Source organism: Aegilops tauschii, chromosome 4, assembly GCF_002575655.3.
Source record: "Aegilops tauschii subsp. strangulata cultivar AL8/78 chromosome 4, Aet v6.0, whole genome shotgun sequence".
Classification (NCBI taxonomy): Eukaryota; Viridiplantae; Streptophyta; class Magnoliopsida; order Poales; family Poaceae; genus Aegilops; species Aegilops tauschii.
In genome coordinates, this window is record NC_053038.3 from 411,340,223 (window position 1) to 411,361,591 (window position 21,369).

Consider the following 21,369-nt stretch of genomic DNA (forward strand, 5'->3'; position numbering starts at 1 on the left):
GACTTGGATTTATCTCGGAACTCTCAACACCGGACTGATAACATAATTGTGGGCAACTTATGATGATTTGGGCCATGAGACATCAGTTGGCGGAACCATGTCATGATAGGAAACTCCGTAGTATAGACTCCTGAATTTCTTTGATGTAGGGAAAATAAAACCAGCTTTTATGCAAAACAAAACTTAGATACAGAGCCACAAAGCCATATTGCATATAGTATAGTTTTATCATCTGTTTTCTCATGTTGTGATCTTGCCGGTACATTCAATGTACTGACCTACACGGCTGCAACGTATCATGTTGCAGATACTTTCTTCCAACGGGTAAGAGTACGGTACAGGGTTACGGTCTACACTCAACCTGCCGATGGCGTTGATGGGACTCCACACCCGACTATTTGTTTCCGCTGTGACTTATGAGGTATATATCAGTTTTACGTTATTTATACATGTGATTGCACTTTGATATATACATTGATGTACTGTGTGTGCCAGCATACTGATCCAGGGATGGCACAGAAACACAGAGACTTGACCGTCTGAGGTCGGGTCGCTACAAATTATCTAATTTGGCCTAAAGACATGTACGAACTTTAGTGGGCCCATTAAGTTAATGGGCCGTTACCAGGCCGAAAGTTAATGGTCGGCCCTCTTAACTCCCGGGTCGTTAACAGGCTGACATCGAAGCGGGCAACAGGTGGGCCCAATTGATTTAATGGGCCGTTAACAGGCCGTTACTAAGTTCAGGCTACATATGGCCCAACTATAATGTGGGCCTTTAGCAGGCCGAAAGAGACAACGGGCTTTTACTGGACCATGTAGAGCATGGGCCGCTAAGAGGCCGAAAGTCAGGTCGTATTGTAAATGGCCCAACTGTGTTGTGGGCCTTTAGCAGGCCGAAAGAGAAACCGGGCTGGTATTGGACCATGAAGGGCATGGGCCGTTAAAAGGCCAAAACTCAGGTCCGACTACAAATGGCCCAACTCATTTATGGTCCGTTAACAGGCTGAAAGGCACACAGGGCCGGGAATTGGCCCAACACTTAAATGGGTCGCTAAAAGGCCAAAACTCAGGTCCGACTACAAATGGCCCAACAGATATATGGGCCGTCACCAGGCTGAAAGACACACCGGGCCGGAAATTGGCCCAACACTTAAATGGGTCGCTAAAAGGCCGAAACTCAGGTCCGACTACAAATGGCCCAACTGCTTTATGGGCCTTCAACAGGCTGAAAGACATACCGGGCCGGAAATCAGCCCAATATTTAAATGGGTCGCTAAAAGGCCGAAAGATGTACATCGTGAAAATTGGCCCATCCACTGAATGGGCCGTTAACAGGCCGAAATCTCATCGGGCCGATATTGAGCCCAAATATATAGCGGGCTGTTAACGGGCTCGAACTGGCGATGGGCTGCAATGGTGTCAAATCTTTAACGGGCCGTTGACGGGCCGAATTGGCACATCTCGTATGGGTTGTGGGCTTAAATGGACCTGACACAAGTGGGCTTTATATGGGCCGGCCTGCTATTTTTCACTAGGCCGGCCTTTTTCACCGGAATGGACCACTGTTGGGCCGTGCCACGTGTTGACCTATCATAGGCGCCTCCTGTCCAATGAGCGGATGACATCTGTCCCAATGGTGAGGCAACACGTGTTTCCTCCGGCCAATGATGATTTTACACGTGGAAAATCCCCATTGGTCCGAGTTGTTAACGGGTTATCGGATCCAAAACCTGACCCGATAGCTTAACGGCGTTCCGTTACGGTGGATGCCACGTGTCGGACACCCTTGACGAAAGCACTTCTGTGACGCGCGATTTATCGTCATGGTGGACACTTCCGTGATGATAATTTTGGTAATGTCGTGGAACACTTCTACGACAACACAGGTATGACTATCTTGATTCTGTCATAAATCTGTCATGGATGTACATGCATGGCAGAAAACGTGACCTACTGTGACAAACAAGTATCATCACGGAAGTGTCTTTTTTTTGTAGTGACATCATTAGGAGAATTATGTGATGGACAAGACCCATCCGTTAGCTTAGCATGTTGATCGTTCAGTTTTATTGCTATTGATTTCTTCATGTCAAATACGTATTCCTTCAACTATGAGATTATGCAACTCCCGGATACCGCAGAAATACCTTGTGTGCTATCAAACATCACAACGTAACTTGGTGATTATAAAGATGCTCTACAGGTATCTCAGAAGGTGTTTGTTGGGTCGGCATACATCGAGATTAGGATTTGTCACTCCAAGTATCGGAGAGGTATCTCTGGGCCCACTTGATAATGCACATCATAATGAGCCTTGCAAGCAATGTGACTAATAAGTTAGTTGCGGGATGATGTATTACGGAACGAGTAAAGAGACTTGCCAGTAATGAGATTGAACTAGGTATGAAGATACCGACGATCGAATCTCGGGCAAGTAACATACCGATGACAAAGGGAATAACGTATGTTGTCATTACGGTAAGACCGATAAAGATCTTCGTAGAATATCTGGGAACCAATATGAGCATCCAGGTTCTGCTGTTGGTTATTGACCAGAGAGGTGTCTCGGTCATGTCTACATAGTTCTCGAACCCGTAGGGTCCGCACGCTTAACGTTCGATGACGATTTTGTACTATATGAGTTATGTGATTTTGTGACCGAATGTTGTTTGGAGTCCCGGATGAGATCACGGACATGACGAGGAGTCTCGAAATGGTCTAGAGGTAAAGATTCATATATAGGACGATGATATTCGGACACCGGAAGTGTTCTGGGGGTACCGGGTACATATCGGGTCGCCGGAAGGGGTTCCGGGCATTCCCCGGCAACTACATGGGCCTAATGGGCCAAGAAGGGGACAGACCAGCCCCTAGGGGGCTGGTGTGCCCCATGTAGGCTGAAATAAGGGGGAAGGAAAGAGGAGAAGAGAGAAAGGAAGGGGAGGGATTCAACCTCCCCCTTCTTTCTCTCCTCCCTCCTCCTTCCTTCCCCCTCCGGATGATTATGGAAAGGGGGGAGGCCGAATTGGGAGGCACCCAAGTAGGAGTCCTCCTACTTGGGGCGCCCCCTTGGCTGCTTCTCCTCCCCTCCAACCCGTGTGCGGCGTCCCCCTCCACAGTTTACGCCTCCGGTCATATTGTCGTAGTGCTTAGGCGAAGCCCTGCGCGGATCACTTCACCATCATCGTCACCACATCGCCGTGCTAACAAAACTCTCCCTCGACACTTTGCTGGATCAAGAGTTCGAGGGACGTCATCGAGCTGAACGTGTGCAGAACTCGGAGGTGTCGTACGTTCGGTGCTTGATCGGTCGGAACGAGAAGAAGTTCGACTACATCAACCGCGTTGTCAAACGCTTCCGCTTTCGGTCTACGAGGGTACGTAGACACACTCTCTCCCTCTCGTTGCTATGCATCTTCTAGATAGATCTTGCGTGAGCGTAGGAAATTTTTGAAATTGCATGCTACGTTTCCCAACAACCCCCTCCTCCCTTCCCCTATATATAGAGATGTAGAGAGAGGGTAGCCGCACCCCTTGAGCACATCTCCACGCCATGGTACTGCCTCTCCTCTCCCTCGCATCCCTCTTCTTCTCCGTAGTGCTTAGCGAAGCTCTGCTGAGATTTCTCCACCACCGCTGCCACCACGTCGTCGTGCTGCCGGAGGACTCGAGCTACTACCTCACCATCGCTCGCTGGATCGAGGAGGTGAAGGCGTCATCAAGCCGTATGTGTGTTGAACGCGGAGGTGCCGTCCGTTCGGCACTTGGATCGGGAGTTCGCGGGATGGATCGTGATTGGATCGCGAAGACGATTGACTACATCAACCGCGTTTTTTAACGCTTCCACTTAGCGATCTACAAGGGTATGTAGATCCAATCTCTCCTAGATGGTCATCTCCTAGATTGGATCTTGGCGAGCGTAGGAATTTTTTTTGTTCCCCATTCAACGTTCCCCAACAGCTGTTGGATATACTCTTGATGATATTAAAGGCATTAGTTCCCACTCTCTGTCAGCACAAGATTAATATAAAACTCGATGCGAAACCAGTTGTTGATCATCAACGACGATTGAATCCTAAGATAAAGGAAGTGGTAAGAACTGAAATGATAAAGCTTCTGGAAGCATGTATGATCTATCCCATAGCTGATAGTAGATGGGTAAGTCTTGTTCATTGTGTTCCAAAGAAAGGAGGTATTACTGTTGTTCCCAATGATAAAAATGAACTTATTCCACAAAGAATTGTGACTGGCTATAGAATGGTAATTAATTTTAGAAAATTAAACAAAGCCACTAGAAAAAATCAATTTTAGAAAATTAAACAAAGCCACTAGAAAAAATCATTACCCTTTGCCTTTTATTGATCAAATGCTAGAAAGATTGTCAAAGCACACACACTTTTGTTTCCTCGATGGATATTCCGGTTTCTTTTAAATACCTGTATCACAACCTGATCAAGAGAAAACCACCTTCACTTGTCCTTTTGGAACTTATGCTTGTAGACGTATGTCTTTTGGTTTATGCAATGCACCTACTACCTTTCAAAGATGTATGACTGTTATATTCTTCGACTTTTGTGAAAAGATTGTTGAGGTTTTCATGGATGATTTTTCTATTTGTGGATCTTCTTTTAATGATTGCTTAAGCAATCTTATTCGAGTTTTGCAGAGATGCGAACAAACTAATCTTGTCTTGAATTGGGAGAACTGTCACTTTATGGTGAATGAAGGTACTGTCTTGGGGCATAAAATTTCTGAAATATCCCGCTACGACGGAAAACAAGTAGGAGGGGAGAGTTCAACAGGAAAAGAAAAGAGTGTGTCGTGGGGTATGATTTTTGTGTTGGGACTGCGTGTCAAAGATACATGACGGGTAGTCTGGACAATCACATTTCTTTCTCACATATGGATTGGATTTGAGGAAGCTCGAACTGTCCAAACGGTTGAAATTTGGGGAACCCACTGGAAGCCCGTTTGATATCCAAACATAACCAAAATGTATGACGGAAAAATAAGCTTCAAGTTTGAAGATGACCTTAATCATCTATTTGATCTATTTAAATATCTTGTAGCCCGTAGCAACGCACAAGCATTCTTTATAAAAAATTATCGTGTGTGGAATAGTTCCGGATTAAAATGCCGTGTCTTGGTTTTGCAGATTTGTGGTGACCCATCCTGCTCCCTCTGCTCGGTTGTGTGCTATCTCAACGGACGTCCACCAGTTCACCTCCGACCCAACTGCCTGTTGCCCAACGCAACGCGTGTCGTTCATCTCAGCGTACGCATGCACCCTGCCCTGGACCGTCTTCCAGTGATGCGGCCATGCCACCCCTCCCGTTCCTCCCTCCTGTTTCCCGGGGAGGAGCCATGCATGAAGAGATAAAAAGCACCCCATCCTTCGCGCTTGCTCTTCACAGCTCTCTCTCAATCGCTCCCTGAGGCAGAGCTGTCCCTACGGAAGGCAGCCAGAATAATACGGGAGCTCCTCAACATTTTCGTTCCATGTTTGATTGATTCCTTCTAACCGATGGTACCTGTACATGTAACCGGCCGGAGCTCTGTGTCCAAGGCGGCTCCATCTGGTGAGGTCATCTGCAACCTCACGGCGCCTAATTGGACGGTATAATAACGGACTTGCAGAGAGTTGATCCCCGATCGATGGAGGACGGCCTCGCTCCGCCCGCGCGCCGGGCGCCGATCAAATGCCCCACCGCCGCCGCCGAGGTAATGAACCAGAGTTCTCTTGATCGGCGCATGCATTTTCGTGTTGCGGCTCGCGGCGTTTTTTCACGGAACGGCGGGGAATGGTTCAGGACGTGGACCAGCTGCCCACCCCGACGGTGACCTCCGAGGAGTTCCTCCAGTTCAAGAGGAAGGCCACCACGATCGTGGAGGAGTACTTCTCCACGGACGACGTGGCCGCCACGGCGAGCGAGCTGAGGGAGCTGCGCGTGCCCTGCTACCACTACTACTTCGTCAAGAAGCTCGTCTCGGTGGCCATGGACCGCCACGACAGGGAGAAGGAGATGGCGGCCGTGCTGCTCTCCTCGCTCTACGGCGACGTCATCGACCGCCCGCAGGTGTACAAGGGCTTCTGCAAGCTCGCCGAGTCCTGCGACGACCTCTCCGTCGACACGCCCGACGCCGTCGACATCCTCGCCGTCTTCGTCGCCCGCGCCATCATCGACGACATACTGCCCCCGGCGTTCCTGGCGAAGCAGCTGCCGTGCCTGCCCGACGGCTGCAAGGGCGCCGAGGTCATCCGCAGGGCGGAGAAGAGCTACCTGTCCGTGCCGCACCACGGGGAGATCATCCTGCAGAGGTGGGGCGGCATCAAGAACATCACCGTGGATGAGGCCAAGGCCAGGATCGCCGACATCCTGGAGGAGTACCTCGCCGCCGGCGACACGGCCGAAGCCTTCCGGTGCATCAGGGACCTCCAGATCCCCTTCTTCCACCACGACGTCGTCAAGCGGGCGCTCGTTCTCGCCATCGAGCGCGGCGGCGCGGCCGAGGGCCACATCCTGGATCTCCTCAAGTCGGCGTCGGACCAAGGTGTCATCAACGAGAGTCAGATCATCAAAGGCTTCAACCGTATGATCGACTCCGTTGACGACTTGACGCTCGACGTGCCAAACGCGAGGTGTCTCCTGAAATCCATAATCCTGAAAGCTTCGTCGGAGGGCTGGCTGTGCGCGTCGTCCCTGAAACCGTTGGGGTCGGAGCCGAAGAAGGTCGTCGAGGACGACCCCGCTGTCAAGAGGTTCAAGGCGAAGGCCGTGGCGAGCATACACGAGTACTTCTTGACAGGGGACATCATCGAGTCGGTGAGCCGGCTGGAGGCTGAGAACAGCTCATGCTCCTGCTTTTTCAACGCAATCTTCGTCAAGAAGCTCATCAGCTTCGCCATGGACCGGAAGAACCGCGAGAAAGAGATGGCCTCCGTGCTGCTGTCCTCGATCTGCATGCCGCCGGAGCACGTCGTCGCTGGGTTCCACCTCCTGATCGACTGCGCCGAAGACGCCGCGCTGGACAACCCCGCCATCGTCGAGGACCTGACCATGTTCTTTGCCAGGTCAGTGGTCGACGAGGTTATAGCGCCGTCGGACTTGGAGGCGATGGAGGAAGAGGCCGGCCGCCGAAAAGCCGCAGGCTCCCCAGGGATGTTGGCTCTGCGCAACGCCCACGCCATGCTCGGAGCAAAGCTCTCCGCGGAGCGGATCCTGCGGTGCTGGGGCGGCGGTGGCACCGGCAAGGCCGGCTGGGAGCTGAGCGAGGTGAAGGACAAGATCGGGAAGCTGCTGCAGGAGTACGACAGCGGCGGCGGCGTCCGGGAGGCGTGCCGGTGCATCAAGGAGCTCGGGATGCCATTCTTCCACCACGAGGTGGTGAAGAAGGCGCTGGTGGCGATCATCGAGAAGCGGGGCAAGGACGAGCGCCTCTGGGGGCTGCTCAGCGAGTGCTACGGCCGCGGCCTGATCACGCCGAACCAGATGACCAAGGGCTTCCAGAGGGTCGCCGACTGCGTCGACGACCTCGCGCTCGACGTGCCGGACGCCGGGAAGCAGCTCGGCTGCTACGTCGAGCGCGCCAAGAAGGGGGGATGGCTGGACGCGTCCTTCTCCGTTGCCAAGCCGGGGCCAGATGTCATTGCCGTTTGCTCGTGAGCACCGGTTACATGCAAACACACTACTGACATTCCGGGGGAGTTCGTTGGGTTTGCAACAACTTTACGCCATTATATTACGTGTATGTATGATCTGCAGGTATGAGAGAAGACGGTCGATTAGGAGTATATAATGCTCGCACAGGAAATGTGCTATAGGATAGGGAGTATGATCTTCCAAAGTAGGAGGTTTTCATGGCGTTTAGCGCGGAGGATTTGTGCATTGAAGAGTTTGTTTTTGCCATTGTTTTTCTCCTACACTGTCCTGTGGTGTTTTTATCTGGTCAACTGCTCGTTGAGGAAATTACAATGTTACACCTTATTAATGTATCACACATTTCTCTAGTATATTCTATTCTCTTTTTTTTCATTTCATTTTTCAATTTTCCTTTCCTTTTTTAAGAGTTGTTGATTTTTTTTAATCTGCCTGGTTTAGTGTACGATTTTTTAAAACTTATGAACATTTTTAAATAAATGCTGACATTTTTTAAAATACACATTAAACACTTTTTTAATACATTCTTAATATGCTACTTTTTCATGAATATTTTCTAAAAAATGTGAACATTTAATTAAGTGTAACGAACAATTGTTTAAATGGTACAATTTTTTTATAAGGCATGATTATTTTAAAATGTCAATCATTTTTGAAAAATCAAATGGTATTTTTTTGAATGGCATGAACTTTTTTGAAGATACGTGAACAAATTTTTACATTCCATGAAAAATTCAAAAAAACAATTGTAACATGTGAACATTTTTTAAATGTATAACTTTTTATGAATTGTACGCACATTTTTTCTAAATTTGGTGAATAATATTTTTACATTTCATGAACATTTTTAACACACAATAAACATTCTCAAAACTAAGTAAAATGTTTTTTCATTGATGTAAATAGAATAGGACGGAAACTAAAACACACGGTAGTAGTATATATATTAGAACATTTCAGAGATGCAGATATAATTAAAAGAATGTAAAAAAATTGTAGAATAGGACGTAACGTGTGGTTCATGCATGAAAAGAAACGTGTGGACCAGACCAGGCGCCTTATGTGGGGAGGAAGAGAAACTAGACTGGCTCAGATTTCTCGCGACCAAAATAGAGTTAGCCATTATCTAGCAAATTTCGGTAGAGTAGAAGAGCGCACTGCTGTGTGGCTCGGCTCCGGACCAGGTGATGTCCCTGATCTTTGTATGCAAGACTCTCCTGTTGAGTGATCAATAAAAACTTTCCCCATCGCAAAAAAAAAGAAACTTGCTAGAGGTGTGTGGTTCTTCCTGCAATGGGCCTGGCCCTTTTGGAAGACCGCTTGAAGCGACGCCAACTTTTTCTATCTTGTTGCAACCGATATATAGACGCCAACTTTTTTTCAATTTCAGTTTATTTGTTTTTCGTGAGAACGACCACCTTGAGGCTCCCGCGTCGCTCCCAGTGGGCGAATCGGGCTGCGACACTCCCCTCGCCGCCACCAACACTCCTCCCATCCCTTTCCCCTCGCCGTCGCCTGAGAGAGTCTGCAGGAAATCCTGCGGCGCTTCCGAGGAAGGCGATGGCGAGGCCTTTCTTCCTACCCTGCTCCGTGCTGTGCTGGACGTCCCGCGATGTGCACATGCAGATCTGGCACTAGATGTCTGGTGGTGGCTGGCGGTGGTCTGCTGGTATATAGCTGTGCCCTCATTTCGGAGAACTCCTAATCGGCGCTTCTTATATCGCTGATCGCAGAAGCAGCTCTCGTGGGGAGTCTCTATGTGTTGTGGCCCAGTAAGCTTTGCTCGCCCAGCGCTCGCTCGGTCGCTTCAAAACTGCTTTCTCAAAAGCGCTCGCTCGGTCCCTTCGAACCGCTCACTCGGCCTTGCTCCATTTTTTCATCTCATCTACTATCTAGCTGATAGAGGCGAAGGTGTTTCGTCTTTCGATGAGATGGTGGCTATCGTTTATGGTGGAGTAGACTTTGACGATCCGACTACGAACGTGCGAGGACGTCACGCCTTAGCAATCACTAAACCAGCTCCTAGAGGTTATTGACCACGCCGGAGTATGATCAACCTGACCACGAGGGTCTATTTCCTGCAAGCAAACGAAGAACAAACAGGAAACTAAAATTGCAATCTGGATATTGCGAATTAAAGAGGAAAGCTTTATTGATCAAGGTGGGGTTCTGTAACGTCTTGGTCTAGTCGTTGAACACAAACAAAATACGCGAAGTTGCAGCTATGGCAAACTTTTAATCTAAACAAAACCCAAAGTCTAAACGACGCCCTAAGGGCAGTATATATGGAGGAGTGGGGGGGCAATTTCATGGCCCCTTGTAGGAGGGGTCCGAAACCAACCCTAACTTTGTTTCCCCACACATACGGACTCTAAAAACAACCTATGCTTAAGTATTTCAAAATTACATGGGCCTGACCCAAAAATAAGGTGGCGCAGCACCTAAAATAAGCTATGGACGAAAGTTATGAAGGGGCATGTATATTTTGTCCATGTCCTTGTGGGTCATCATGGAGGCTTCAAAGTGCTCAAATATGCACTAGAAACGCCATTCTGGATCCCTTCGTGCGCGCCTTCATCTCCATGCTTGATCCTGCTCCAGTGTTCATCCCTCTTGTCCATGCTGGGCCCTTAATTAGTAATCAACACAAATGTATCCAATTTAGTCAGCATCATATTCTCATGAGCATTAAAATTGTCACCAAGAAACGAAAGTATCTGGTAATTCAATTGGCGTGCGCGAGCTCTAGTAATTGGTCCAGTATGTATAGCAGCAGGGGTTGTGGGTGTAACAATGGTATTAATGTCCTCATCATCCTCCTCTTCTTGAAATGAAGTCGTCCTCGACGGAAGCTCGTCTTCTTCACCCAAATAAAGCTTCAAATTTGCAATGTTAAAAGTGGGACTAACCCCAAAATCTGCAGGCAGCTCAAGTTTATATGCTTTATCATTTATTTTCTCTAACACCTTAAAAGGACCATCAACACGTGGCATTATCTTTGATTTGCGCAAATCGAGAAATCTATCCTTAAGCAAATGTAACCAAACAAGATCTCCAGGTGCAAACACAACACGTTTTCTACCCTTATCTCCAGCAAGTTTATATTTAGCATTCATACGCTCAATGTTCTCCTTAGTTAACTCATGCATTTTTAAGATCAATTCAGCACAGTGTTTAGCATCAAAATTAACCTTCTCCGAAGATGGAAGAGGCAACAAATTAATAGGTGCACGAGGTAGGAAACCATACACAATTTCAAAAGGGCACATCTTAGTAGTAGAATGCAGCGAACGATTATAAGCAAATTCAATATGAGGAAAACATTCTTCCCACATTTTCTTGTTATTCTTCAAAATAGCCCTAAGCATAGTAGACAATGGTCTACTCCCTCCGTTCCTAAATATTTGTCTTTTTAGAGATTTCAAATGGACATCACATACGGATGTATATAGACATATTTAGAGTGTAGAATCACTCATTTTGCTCCGTATGTAGTCACTTGTTGAAATCTCTAGAAAGACAAATATTTAGGAACGGAGGGAGTATTGACTACCTCAGTTGTCCATCAGTTTAGGGGTGACAAGTAGTACTAAAAAACAGTTTAGTCCATGATACGTCTCCAACGTATCTATAATTTATGAAGTATTCATGCCGTTATATTATCATTCTTGGATGTTTTACAATCATTTTATAGCAACTTTATATCATTTTTTGGGACTAACCTATTGACCCAGTGCCCATTGCCAGTTGTTTTTTTTGCTTGTTTTTTACATCGCAGGAAATCCATATCAAACGGAGTCCAAATACCGCGAAACTTTTGAGGATTTTTTATGGACCAGAAGACATCCAGTGGGCCAGAGAAGCACCTGGGGGTGCCCCGAGGGGGGCACAGCCCACCAGGGTGCGCCTGGGGGCCCAGGCACGCCCAGGTGGGTTGTGCCCACCTCGGTGGCCTCCCGCACTGTTGGGGAACGTAGCATGCAATTTCAAAAAAAATCCTACGATCACGCAAGATATATCTAGGAGATGCATAGCAAAGAGAGGGGGGAGTGTGTCCACGTACCCTCGTAGACCGAAAGCAGAAGCGTTAGTTTAGCGCGGTTGATGTAGTCGAACGTCTTCGCGATCCAACCGATCAAGTACCGAACGTACGACACCTTCGAGTTCAACACACGTTCAGCTCGATGACGTCCCTCGAACTCTTGATCTAGCAAAGTGTCGAGGGAAAGGTTCGTCAGCACGACGGCGTGATGACAGTGATGGTGAAGTGATCCGCACAGGGCTTCGCCTAAGCACTACGACAATATGACCGGAGGAGTAAACGGTGGAGGGGGGCACCGCACACGGCTAGGAAACAATTGATGTGATTTGGGGTGCCCCTGCCCCCGTATATAAAGGAGGAGGGGAGGAGGACGGCCCTAGGGGGCCCGCCATGGGGGGGGAACCGACTTGGACTCCTAGTCCTAGTCGCCCCCCTCCTTCCTTCTTTCGGAGGGGGAAAGGGGGAAGGAGAGGGAGAGGGGGAAGGAAAGGGGGGCCGCGCCCCCTCCCCTTGTCCAATTCGGACTGCCCATGGGGGGGGAGGGGGCGCCACCCCTTGTGGGCTTCCCTCTCTCTCCCCTATGGCCCATATTGGCCCATTACTTTCCCCGGGGGGTTCCGGTAACCCCTCGGTACTCCGATAAATATCTGAAACAATCTGGAACCATTCTGGTGTCCGAATACTATCGTCCAATATATCAATCTTTACCTCTCGACCATTTCGAGACTCCTTGTCATGTCTGTGATCTCATCCGGGACTCCGAATAATCTTCGGTCACCAAAACACATAACTCATAATACAAATCGTCATCGAACGTTAAGCGTGCGGACCCTACGGGTTCGAGAACTATGTAGACATGATCGAGACACATCTCCGATCAATAACCAACAACGGAACCTGGATGCTCATATTGGTTCCTACATATTCTACGAAGATCTTTATCGGTCAAACCGCAATGACAACATACGTTATCCCCTTTGTCATCGGTATGTTACTTGCCCGAGATTCGATCGTCGGTATCTCCATACCTAGTTCAATCTCGTTATTGGCAAGTCTCTTTACTCGTTCCGTAATGCATCATCCCGCAACTAACTCATTAGTCACATTGCTTGCAAGGCTTATCATGATGTGCATTACCGAGAGGGCCCAGAGATACCTCTCCGATACTCGGGTGACAAATCCTAATCTCGATCTATGCCAACCCAACAAACACCTTCAGAGATACCTGTAGAGTATCTTTATAATCACCCAGTTACGTTGTGACATTTCATAGCACACAAGGTGTCCCTCTGGTATCCGGGAGTTGCATCATCTCATAGTCAAAGGAATATGTATATGACATGAAGAAAGCTATAGCAATAAAACTGAACGAGCAATATGCTAAGATAACGGATGGGTCTTGTCCATCACATCATTATCCTAATGATGTGATCCCGTTCATCAAATGACAACTCATGTCTATGGTTAGGAAACTTAACCATCTTTGATTAACGAGCTAGTCTAGTACAGGCTTACTAGGGACTCAGTGTTTTGTCTATGTATCCAGACATGTATCAAGTTTCCGGTTAATACAATTCTAGCATGAACAATAAACATTTATCATGATATAAGGAAATATAAATAACAACTTTATTATTGCCTCTAGGGCATATTTCCTTCAGTCTCCCACTTGCACTAGAGTCAATAATATAGTTCACATCGCCATGTGATTTGTCGGTGTACAAAAGTAGGGGCTCTCCTTTTTACCCCTTTACTTGTGCACGGGCAGTCGGAGCCGCGCCCACGGCCACACTAAGCAGGGCAGAGGAGGGAAGCCGAAGGCACAAGGCGACCAGCGGCAACGCCAAGACCGGAGATCACAAAGAGCAAAGGGGCAAGGTGGACTCCCCCGGCAAGACCCTTGCCGGGGTGGCCTCCGCAGCCCCGGCAAGAGCCTTGCCAGGGCAACTTGCCCGGCGCCAGCAGAGCAGGCCACCCTTGAGCTCGAGGGTTCCAACACCGCCAACAACCACATTGGAACCAAGGCTCGGGAGGCACCTCCGTGGTGGCATGCAGATCTTTGTCAAGATCAAGAACATACGAGATCAGATGAGGATCAGAAGACGACGATCCTCGGCGGGATCCTAGCCGAGGAACTCCACGAGACCCCCGGCAAGACGCTTGTCGGGGAAGACCACGATGCCGCGGCAAGGCCCTTGTCGGGGCCCCGGCAAGGCCCTTGCCGGAGACACTTACGGGACAGCAGCAGGGCCCGCGTCTGCCAAGACTCCACCGCCGTCCCCATGCAGCTGCCAGCTCAACCAGCTGAGCAGGCACCTGCGTGGCGACGGGCGGCCTCCACGACCGACCCAGCAAGCACCTGCGTGGTGGTGTGCAGATCTTCGTGAAGGCTCCACCACCGCGCCAGCCCAGCAGCCAGCCAACATGGCGCTACATTGCCTCGTTAGCCCGGACGCGTGTCGAAGCCAGGCGAGGCGGTGACAGCTGGGACATGCTTCCTTGCCGTCCCCGATAAAGTAAGAGGGGCACGTCGGCAGCGCATTAAATGCGTTTGTCCGACGGTGCCAGAGGATAGACTCATCGATTGTACACCTTTCCACATCCTGTGTGCCACTGTGGCAACCCCTTTTTGCCTATAAAAGGAGGCCCGAGGCGACCAGGAGAAGGATTCGGATCTTTTGGGCAAGTTACACCCCGTAGCTAGCTCAAGAACACAAGAACACTCAAATACATACACCAAAGCAGGACTAGGGTATTACGCATCCTCGCGGCCCGAACCTGGGTAAACGATATGTGTGCTTCCTGCCAGACCCGCTCTTTGCACAACCCCGCGCCCGCCAACCGTAGAAGGAATCCCAGTGATTCCATAGGTGTCGTTTCCCCGACATCTTTGGCGCGCCAGGTAGGGGGCGCAGTTGTGGAAATCTGGTCTAGTTGGAGCAGCGGCTTCATGGTGATCGTCACTCCAAGGAAGAAGACGACCAAACGGGCGGCGTCGCCTACAGGGTGTGGTGCACGCCCGCACAACGACAAAAAAGCTAAGTCATGTGAAACTTTAAGCAATTCCTTTTTATATATAAGGTTATTGTCCTCGAAGGTCTTGCCCTATGTATGGAAAACCTGCACGCAAAGGGGCCCTTCCGCTATTGGCAACGCCCTTGCCCTGTTTCGAGTCCGCTTAACAGCTCAAGCGGCCGCGTCGAGAACGGCGGGGTAGCCTTCCGCAATTGGCAACGCTCTCGATTCTGACTCGAGTCAAGCTCGACAGTTCGAGCGGCCGCGTTGAGAGCGGTAAGGTGGTTCGCCCGGTAGCAAGCACACCCGCAGGCCATTGGGGATCTGTCCTCAAGGTGTTGTGGCCTAGGTTTACGCGCTGGCTAGCCTACCCGATTAACGTAGGGTGAACATACAAGGGGAGATCTAACGGGAAGATAGCATGCATAATATTAAAAGTGCTGCAGAGTTATATTACAATAATTGTTGCTGCGGTTCTAACTAAAGATAGAAATTGTCTTGGTCATGAACCTGCAGCGGCGGTGAGAGACGGGGTGCCTAATCCCAGCGCTGGTCCTCTACCCTCTGGATTCCATCGATGCGGCTGATGATGGGCTTGATGCGCTCCCTGAGCACCGCGAGGTCCGCATCCTCCGGCAAGCTCTCCAGCGCAGCTTGGAAGTCGAGGTTGGGATTCCAGTGCGCCACCTTGGTGAGGACCTTGGTCATGGCACCCCGGCAAAGCCTCCGGGCCTCATCGGCCAGAGAGGCCGCCCGATTGGAGTGGAACTGCTCCAGGGCCCCGAAGACACCCTCGAAGAATAGGGTCAGCTTGGCGTTGGGACTCACGTTGCGCTCTGGGGTGTACCTCACATTTGGCATCCCCATGGTAGCCAGCCGTGTGGTGATCCTGCCGGCAACGCCTTCGAGGCGGCCGATCTAGCGGTTCTCGCCCTCCACAAAATCCTTGTGGTTGGTGGCTTCGTTCTTCCGCTGCTGCTTCTCGGCCTCCAGATCCTTGGCCAGGGTCTCCTCCCAGGCCTTGGCCTCCAAGAGCGTCTCCTCAAGGCCCTCCAGCTTCAGCTTCAGGTCTCTGATGGAGTCGTTGGCCTTGGAGAGCTGCTCAGCCTTGCCGAGGACTGCGCCCTGCGCCTCCACCAGGGCATCGTTGAGCGTGTCCTTCTCCTTGGACAGCTTCATGACCTGGTCCTTCATCCCGTCCCGCTCCACCTCCAGCTCCTTCACCTTGTCGGCGTGAACCAGAGCCTGGGCATCGAGTGCCTCCTTGTGCCTCTGCTCCAGCTCCTGGGTCCACTGCACGACGAGTTTCTCCACCTCGTCCTTGCCGCAGAGCGTTGCGGCGAGCTTCTCCTCACGCGCGGAAAGGTCCTCCTCCTGGGAGTTCAGCGCGGCCTGGTGCTGGGACCGAGCGGCTTCGTCCGTGGCAGCCTGGTTCTTCGCCGCCTCTTGGACCTTCTCGATGTCGGCCTGCTTCATGATGAGCTCCACCTTGCACTTGGCCAGCTCGTCCTGGGCGGTCTTCAGCTCCTCGTGGGCCTGGCGGAACCAGGCCTGCGCCTCGGCGACGCGCTCCTCGAGGTCCGCCTCCTCCTTGTCCGCCATCGCCATCCTGGACTTGGCCTTGTCCAGGCGGGCGCGGTGAAGCGCCTGGAGCTTCTGGAAGTTGGTGCTCATGGCCCGGAGGAGCCGCTCTTCCTGGGAACCGCCGCCACTGGTGCTCGGCTCGTCAACAACCTCAAGCCCGGCGACGGTGAGCACTTCGTCATCAAACACCTCCCCCTCGACAGGCGCCCTAGTGCTCGCCGTCCTTGGGAGGTGGACGAACAGGTCGTCGCTCACCCTCAGGTACCTGCTCGAGCCAGAGGCAGTGGAGGAGGAAGGTTGGTCATCAACCACCTCCTCCTCGGCAGCGGCCTTGCCGGCCTCCTCGGCAGCAACCTTGCCAGACTCCCCGGCAGGCCCCTTGGCGGCGTCCTCAGCAGCATCCTTGGCGGCCTCCTCGGCGGCAATCTTCTCGGCCTCCGCCGCGGCGTCCTTGGCGACATCCTCGATGACGGTGTCTATGTCCTCCCGGTCCGCCGAGGGAGGATCTGGATATCGAGAAGGGGATGAGGCAAACCCAAGACCGAGATCCAAAAGAAGAAGAAGAAAAGAAGGAGCAGGGACAGAAGGCGAATCACTTACCCGTGCCGGGCCAGGAAGAAGTAGCCCCTTCCCCACCAACATTTGGCGCCGGGACGGAGCCACCAGCACCTGGGTTCTCCTCCTCCTCCATGCGCATAGGCTCGACACTTGGCGCCCTTGCCGGGGACGCCCCTCGGGGCGGCGTAGTTGATGGGGGCGGCGTGTTGGGGGTGGCCCCTAGTGGCTCCTCCTGCTGCCGTCCTCCTCCTGCAACCACGACAAGGTCAGCACCAAGGGATCATACCTCGGCATGCGTTGAGGGGGAGCGAGTGGTGAACTTACGCCGGGGGCTGCTGTCCGGGCTGCTCACCACTACCAGCAGCGTACCCGAGGTGCCCGCCGGGGGCTGGCTGCCCGTCGAGGCCCTGGCCCTCTTCACCCTTTGGGCCAGCGTCTCCGTGTCCCTGCAAAGATGAAAACAAACCAAGATAAGCGGCACAGTCTGAGGAGAAGGAGATGACAAAAAAGGAACAAGATACTTACTCATCCTCCACCTCCTCTTCTGCTGCCTTCCTCTTCCTCCTTGGGCTGAGGGACCCAAAATCAAAGACAACCTCCGCGTCATCATCTGCGGGAGGAGGGGAAGCAGATGGAGTCCGAGGACGCTTGGACGAACAAGAGGCAGTTGCCTTCTTCTTAGCCACCGCGGTCTTCACCACCTTCCTCGCTGCCGCGGCCCTCGTCTGGCGCACGGACGCCTCCTGGGTTTGCTACAGCCGCGCGACCCTGCCAGGCCGGACCGGCTCACCAGAGCTGGCCCGTCGTAGGACTTGCCCCTCCCCATGGCCGGAGGGTCGACAGTCTCGACCTCCTCCTCTGACGACTCGTCGACTACATCTTCAATAAGAGGGGCCCCGGTGCCGGCGCTGCTGGCCTCCCCAGCGGACTCCGCCCACTGGGCGAGCTCCCTCTCCTCTTCGGCCGCCGCGGCCTCGTCCTCCACGCCGCCGGCGCTGCCGGCCTCCCTGGCGAGCTCCGCCTGGCGGCGATGTAGTCCAGCTCCGCCTGGGTGGTGTCCTGAATGAGCAGCGGCTCGTCGCGAACGTACTTCTCCTCCAAGGTATCAAAGAACTCCTGGGCCTGATCCTCCGGCGGCTCGGCCCAATTTGGGACGAGGCCGTGCGCGTTGAACTCCGGCATCATGGCGATGATGTCGTTTCGGCGCGAGTTATTGCTCAGCGAGACCACCCCCGCTGGCAACCCAAACAAGGGCCCCTTAGCAGCCTTGCCGGTCTTGGCGGCCTTGCCGGACCGCTCGACCTTGCCGTCACGGTTCACGTCGAGCTGGAAGAGCCGCTGGCAGAAGTGGGCGTGCCCCATCACCGTGAGGTTGTGGTCGAGGCCAGGGCGAAGCCTCATGATGTCGGCCGCATTCGTGAAAACCCAGGACGGCCTCCCCTTGTTGTGCAGCGGAGCGATTCGGCGGCGGATGAAATCCGCCCCGATCATCTCAAGGGTGAGCCCGGCCTCGGTGAGGCAAAGAATCCTGGTGGTGGCAACCGTTAACTTCGCGTCGTCGGCGTCAACATTGCTCCAGTCACTTCCGCGGACCGGCTACGCCTGGCGAACCTGGCAGAATTCTTGTGGATCCTCCTCCTCAATCCAGCACCACCGGCCCCGCCACTCCTCCCACCTCTCCGTCTGAGCGCCCTCCGGGTATGTCCCCTTGGACCTTGGGATCCAGGCGACACAACCGGAAATGGTACCCCCCCTTTTGGACCCGAGGGAAGAAGTAGTGGCGGAAGAGCGCCGTGTTGGGATGCACCCCGACGAAGCCTTCGCAGAGGTGCGCAAAAAGAGACATGCACGCCACGGCGTTTGGGGTAAAATCCAGGAGGTGGAAGCTGTAGGTATGCATGATGTCATTGAAGAAATCAGAGAAGGGGGGGGCAGAGGCCGCAGGAAAAGTAATCGATGAAGAATAGGTACCGATTCGGGCCGGCTTCGGCGAAAGCGGCAGGGATGACGCGCGTGGCCGGATGCCCCGTCGTCTCCCCCCCCCCCCCCCCGTCTTGCACCCCCACAGGTGCTTGAAGTAGTCCCGGAGGTGGACCGCGTCGACCGCCGTGGGGAAGTAGGCAGACTGCATCCGCCACCGCCAACTCGCTCTCCGGCGGCTCGTTCGCCCCGGCGTCCTTGACCACTCCCTTGCCTCTGCTGGTTTTGGGTGCCATGGCGGCTGCGAGAGGTGAAGGGTGAAGGGCGACGATGGCGCGGTGGCGGCGAGCAAAGGCAAAAGCTTGAGAGGGAGGAAGAAGGGGACGGCGGTTCCGAGATTGGAGAGCGCACAGAGGGTAAATGAGCAGCGCGCCTGCGGTTATTCCTTTTTATGGGGAAGGCGCGGGCCGCCTCTTTCCCATTTACAGTGATGTGACGCGTGCGTGCGGGAACCGCCCCACGCATGACCCCCACATCACGCACGACCCTCCACGACGCGCGCTCAACGCGGGTCGTGGGGAAGCGCAAACGAGCGAAAAGTTACCGCGGTGAAAGTCCGCCCCGCCTGCCCGCGCACCGTTCTGGGCCTGGCCCAACAACATGTCGCGCTTAAGTGTGGCCCAGGCTCGTGGGCTCCTGTCGGTGTACAAAAGTAGGGGCTCTCCTTTTTACCCCTTTACTTGTGCACGGGCAGTCGGAGCCGCGCCCACGGCCACACTAAGCAAGGCAGTGGAGGGAAGCCGAAGGCACAAGGCGACCAGAGGCAACGCCAAGACCGGAGATCACAAACAACAAAGGGGCAAGGTGGACTCCCCCGGCAAGACCCTTGCCGGGGCGGCCTCCGCAGCCCCAGCAAGAGCCTTGCCCGGGCAACTTGCCCGGCGCCTGCAGAGCAGGCCACCCTTGAGCTCCAGGGTTCCAACACCGCCAACAACCACATTGGAACCAAGGCCCGGGTGGCACCTCCGTGGTGGCATGCAGATCTTTGTCAAGATCAAGAACATATGAGATCAGATGAGGATCAGAAGACGACGATCCTCGACGGGATCCTAGCTGAGGAAATCCACGAGACCCCCGGCAAGACGCTTGCCAGGGAAGACCACGATGCCGCGGCAAGACCCTTGGTGGGGCCCTGGCAAGGCCCTTGCCGGAGACACTTACGGGACAGCAGCAGGGCCCGCGTTTGCCAAGACTCCACCGCCATCCCCATGCAGTTGCCAGCTCAACCAGCTGAGCACGCACCTGCGTGGCGACGGGCGGCCTCCACGACCGACCCAGCAAGCACCTGCGTGGTGGCATGCAGATCTTCATGAAGGCTCCACCACCGCGCCAGCCCAGCAGCCAGCCAACGTGGCGCTACAATGCCTCGTTAGCCCGGACGCGTGTCGAAGCCAGGAGAGGCGATGACAGCTGGGACATGCTTCCTTGCCGTCCCCGATAAAGTGAGAGGGGTACGTCGGCAGCGCATTAAATGTGTTTGTCCGACGGTGCCAGAGGATAGACTCATCGATTGTACACCTTTCCACCTCCTGTGTGCCACTATGGCAACCCCTTTTTGCCTATAAAAGGAGGCCCGAGGCGACCAGGAGAAGGATTCGGATCTTTTGGGCAAGTTACACCCCGTAGCTAGCTCAAGAACACAAGAACACTCAAATACACACACCAAAGCAGGACTAGGGTATTACGCATCCTCGCGGCCCAAACCTGGGTAAACGATCTATGTGCTTCCTGCCAGACCCGCTCTTTGCACAACCCCGCGCCCGCCAACCGTAGAAGGAATCCCAGTGATTCCATAGGTGTCGTTTCCCCGACATGATTTAACACCAATAGTTCACATCTTTATGTGATTAGTTCACATCGCCATGTGACTAAAACCCAAAGGGTTTACTAGAGTCAATAATCTAGTTCACATCGCTATGTGATTAACACCCAAAGAGTACTAAGGTGTGATCATGTTTTGCTTGTGAGAGAAGTTTAGTCAGCGGGCCTGCCACATTCAGAGCCGTATGTATTTTGCAAATTTTCTATGTCTACAATGCTCTGCATGGAGCTACTCTAGCTAATTGCTCCCACATTCATTATGTATCCAGATTGAGACTCAGAGTCATCCGGATCGGTGTAAAAGCTTGCATCGACGTAACTCTTTACGACAAACTCTTTATTACCTCCATAACCGAGAAATATTTCCTTATTCCTCATAGGTAACTAAGGATAACTTTGACCGTTGTCCAGTGATCCACTCCTGGATCACTATCGTACCCCCTTGCCAAACTCATGGCAAGGTACACAATAGGTCTGGTACACAGCATAGCATACTTTATAGAACCTATGGCCGAGGCATAGGGAATGACTTTCATTATCTTTCTATTTTCTGCCATGGTCGGGTTTTGAGTCTTACTCAACTTTACACCTTGCAATACAGGCAAGAACTCCTTCTTTGACTGTTCCATTTTGAACTACTTCAAAATCTTGTCAAGGTATGTACTCATTGAAAAATCTTATACAGTGTCTTGATCTATCTCTATAGAT

The 21,369-nt window shown here is 52.4% G+C and overlaps 1 protein-coding gene across 1 annotated transcript in view; it reads left to right on the top strand.

Annotated features, from left to right (window-relative positions):
• Positions 1 to 8,096, top strand: part of LOC109778387 (MA3 DOMAIN-CONTAINING TRANSLATION REGULATORY FACTOR 2-like) — a 43,193-nt gene extending 35,097 nt beyond the window's left edge. The window contains 3 exon segments of the mRNA XM_040388119.2: positions 5,570 to 5,654; positions 5,656 to 5,724; positions 5,814 to 8,096. Coding sequence (XP_040244053.2) covers positions 5,570 to 5,654; positions 5,656 to 5,724; positions 5,814 to 7,667 — 2,008 coding nt within the window. The 3' untranslated portion in view covers positions 7,668 to 8,096.
• Positions 8,097 to 21,369: the final 13,273 nt, after the last annotated feature.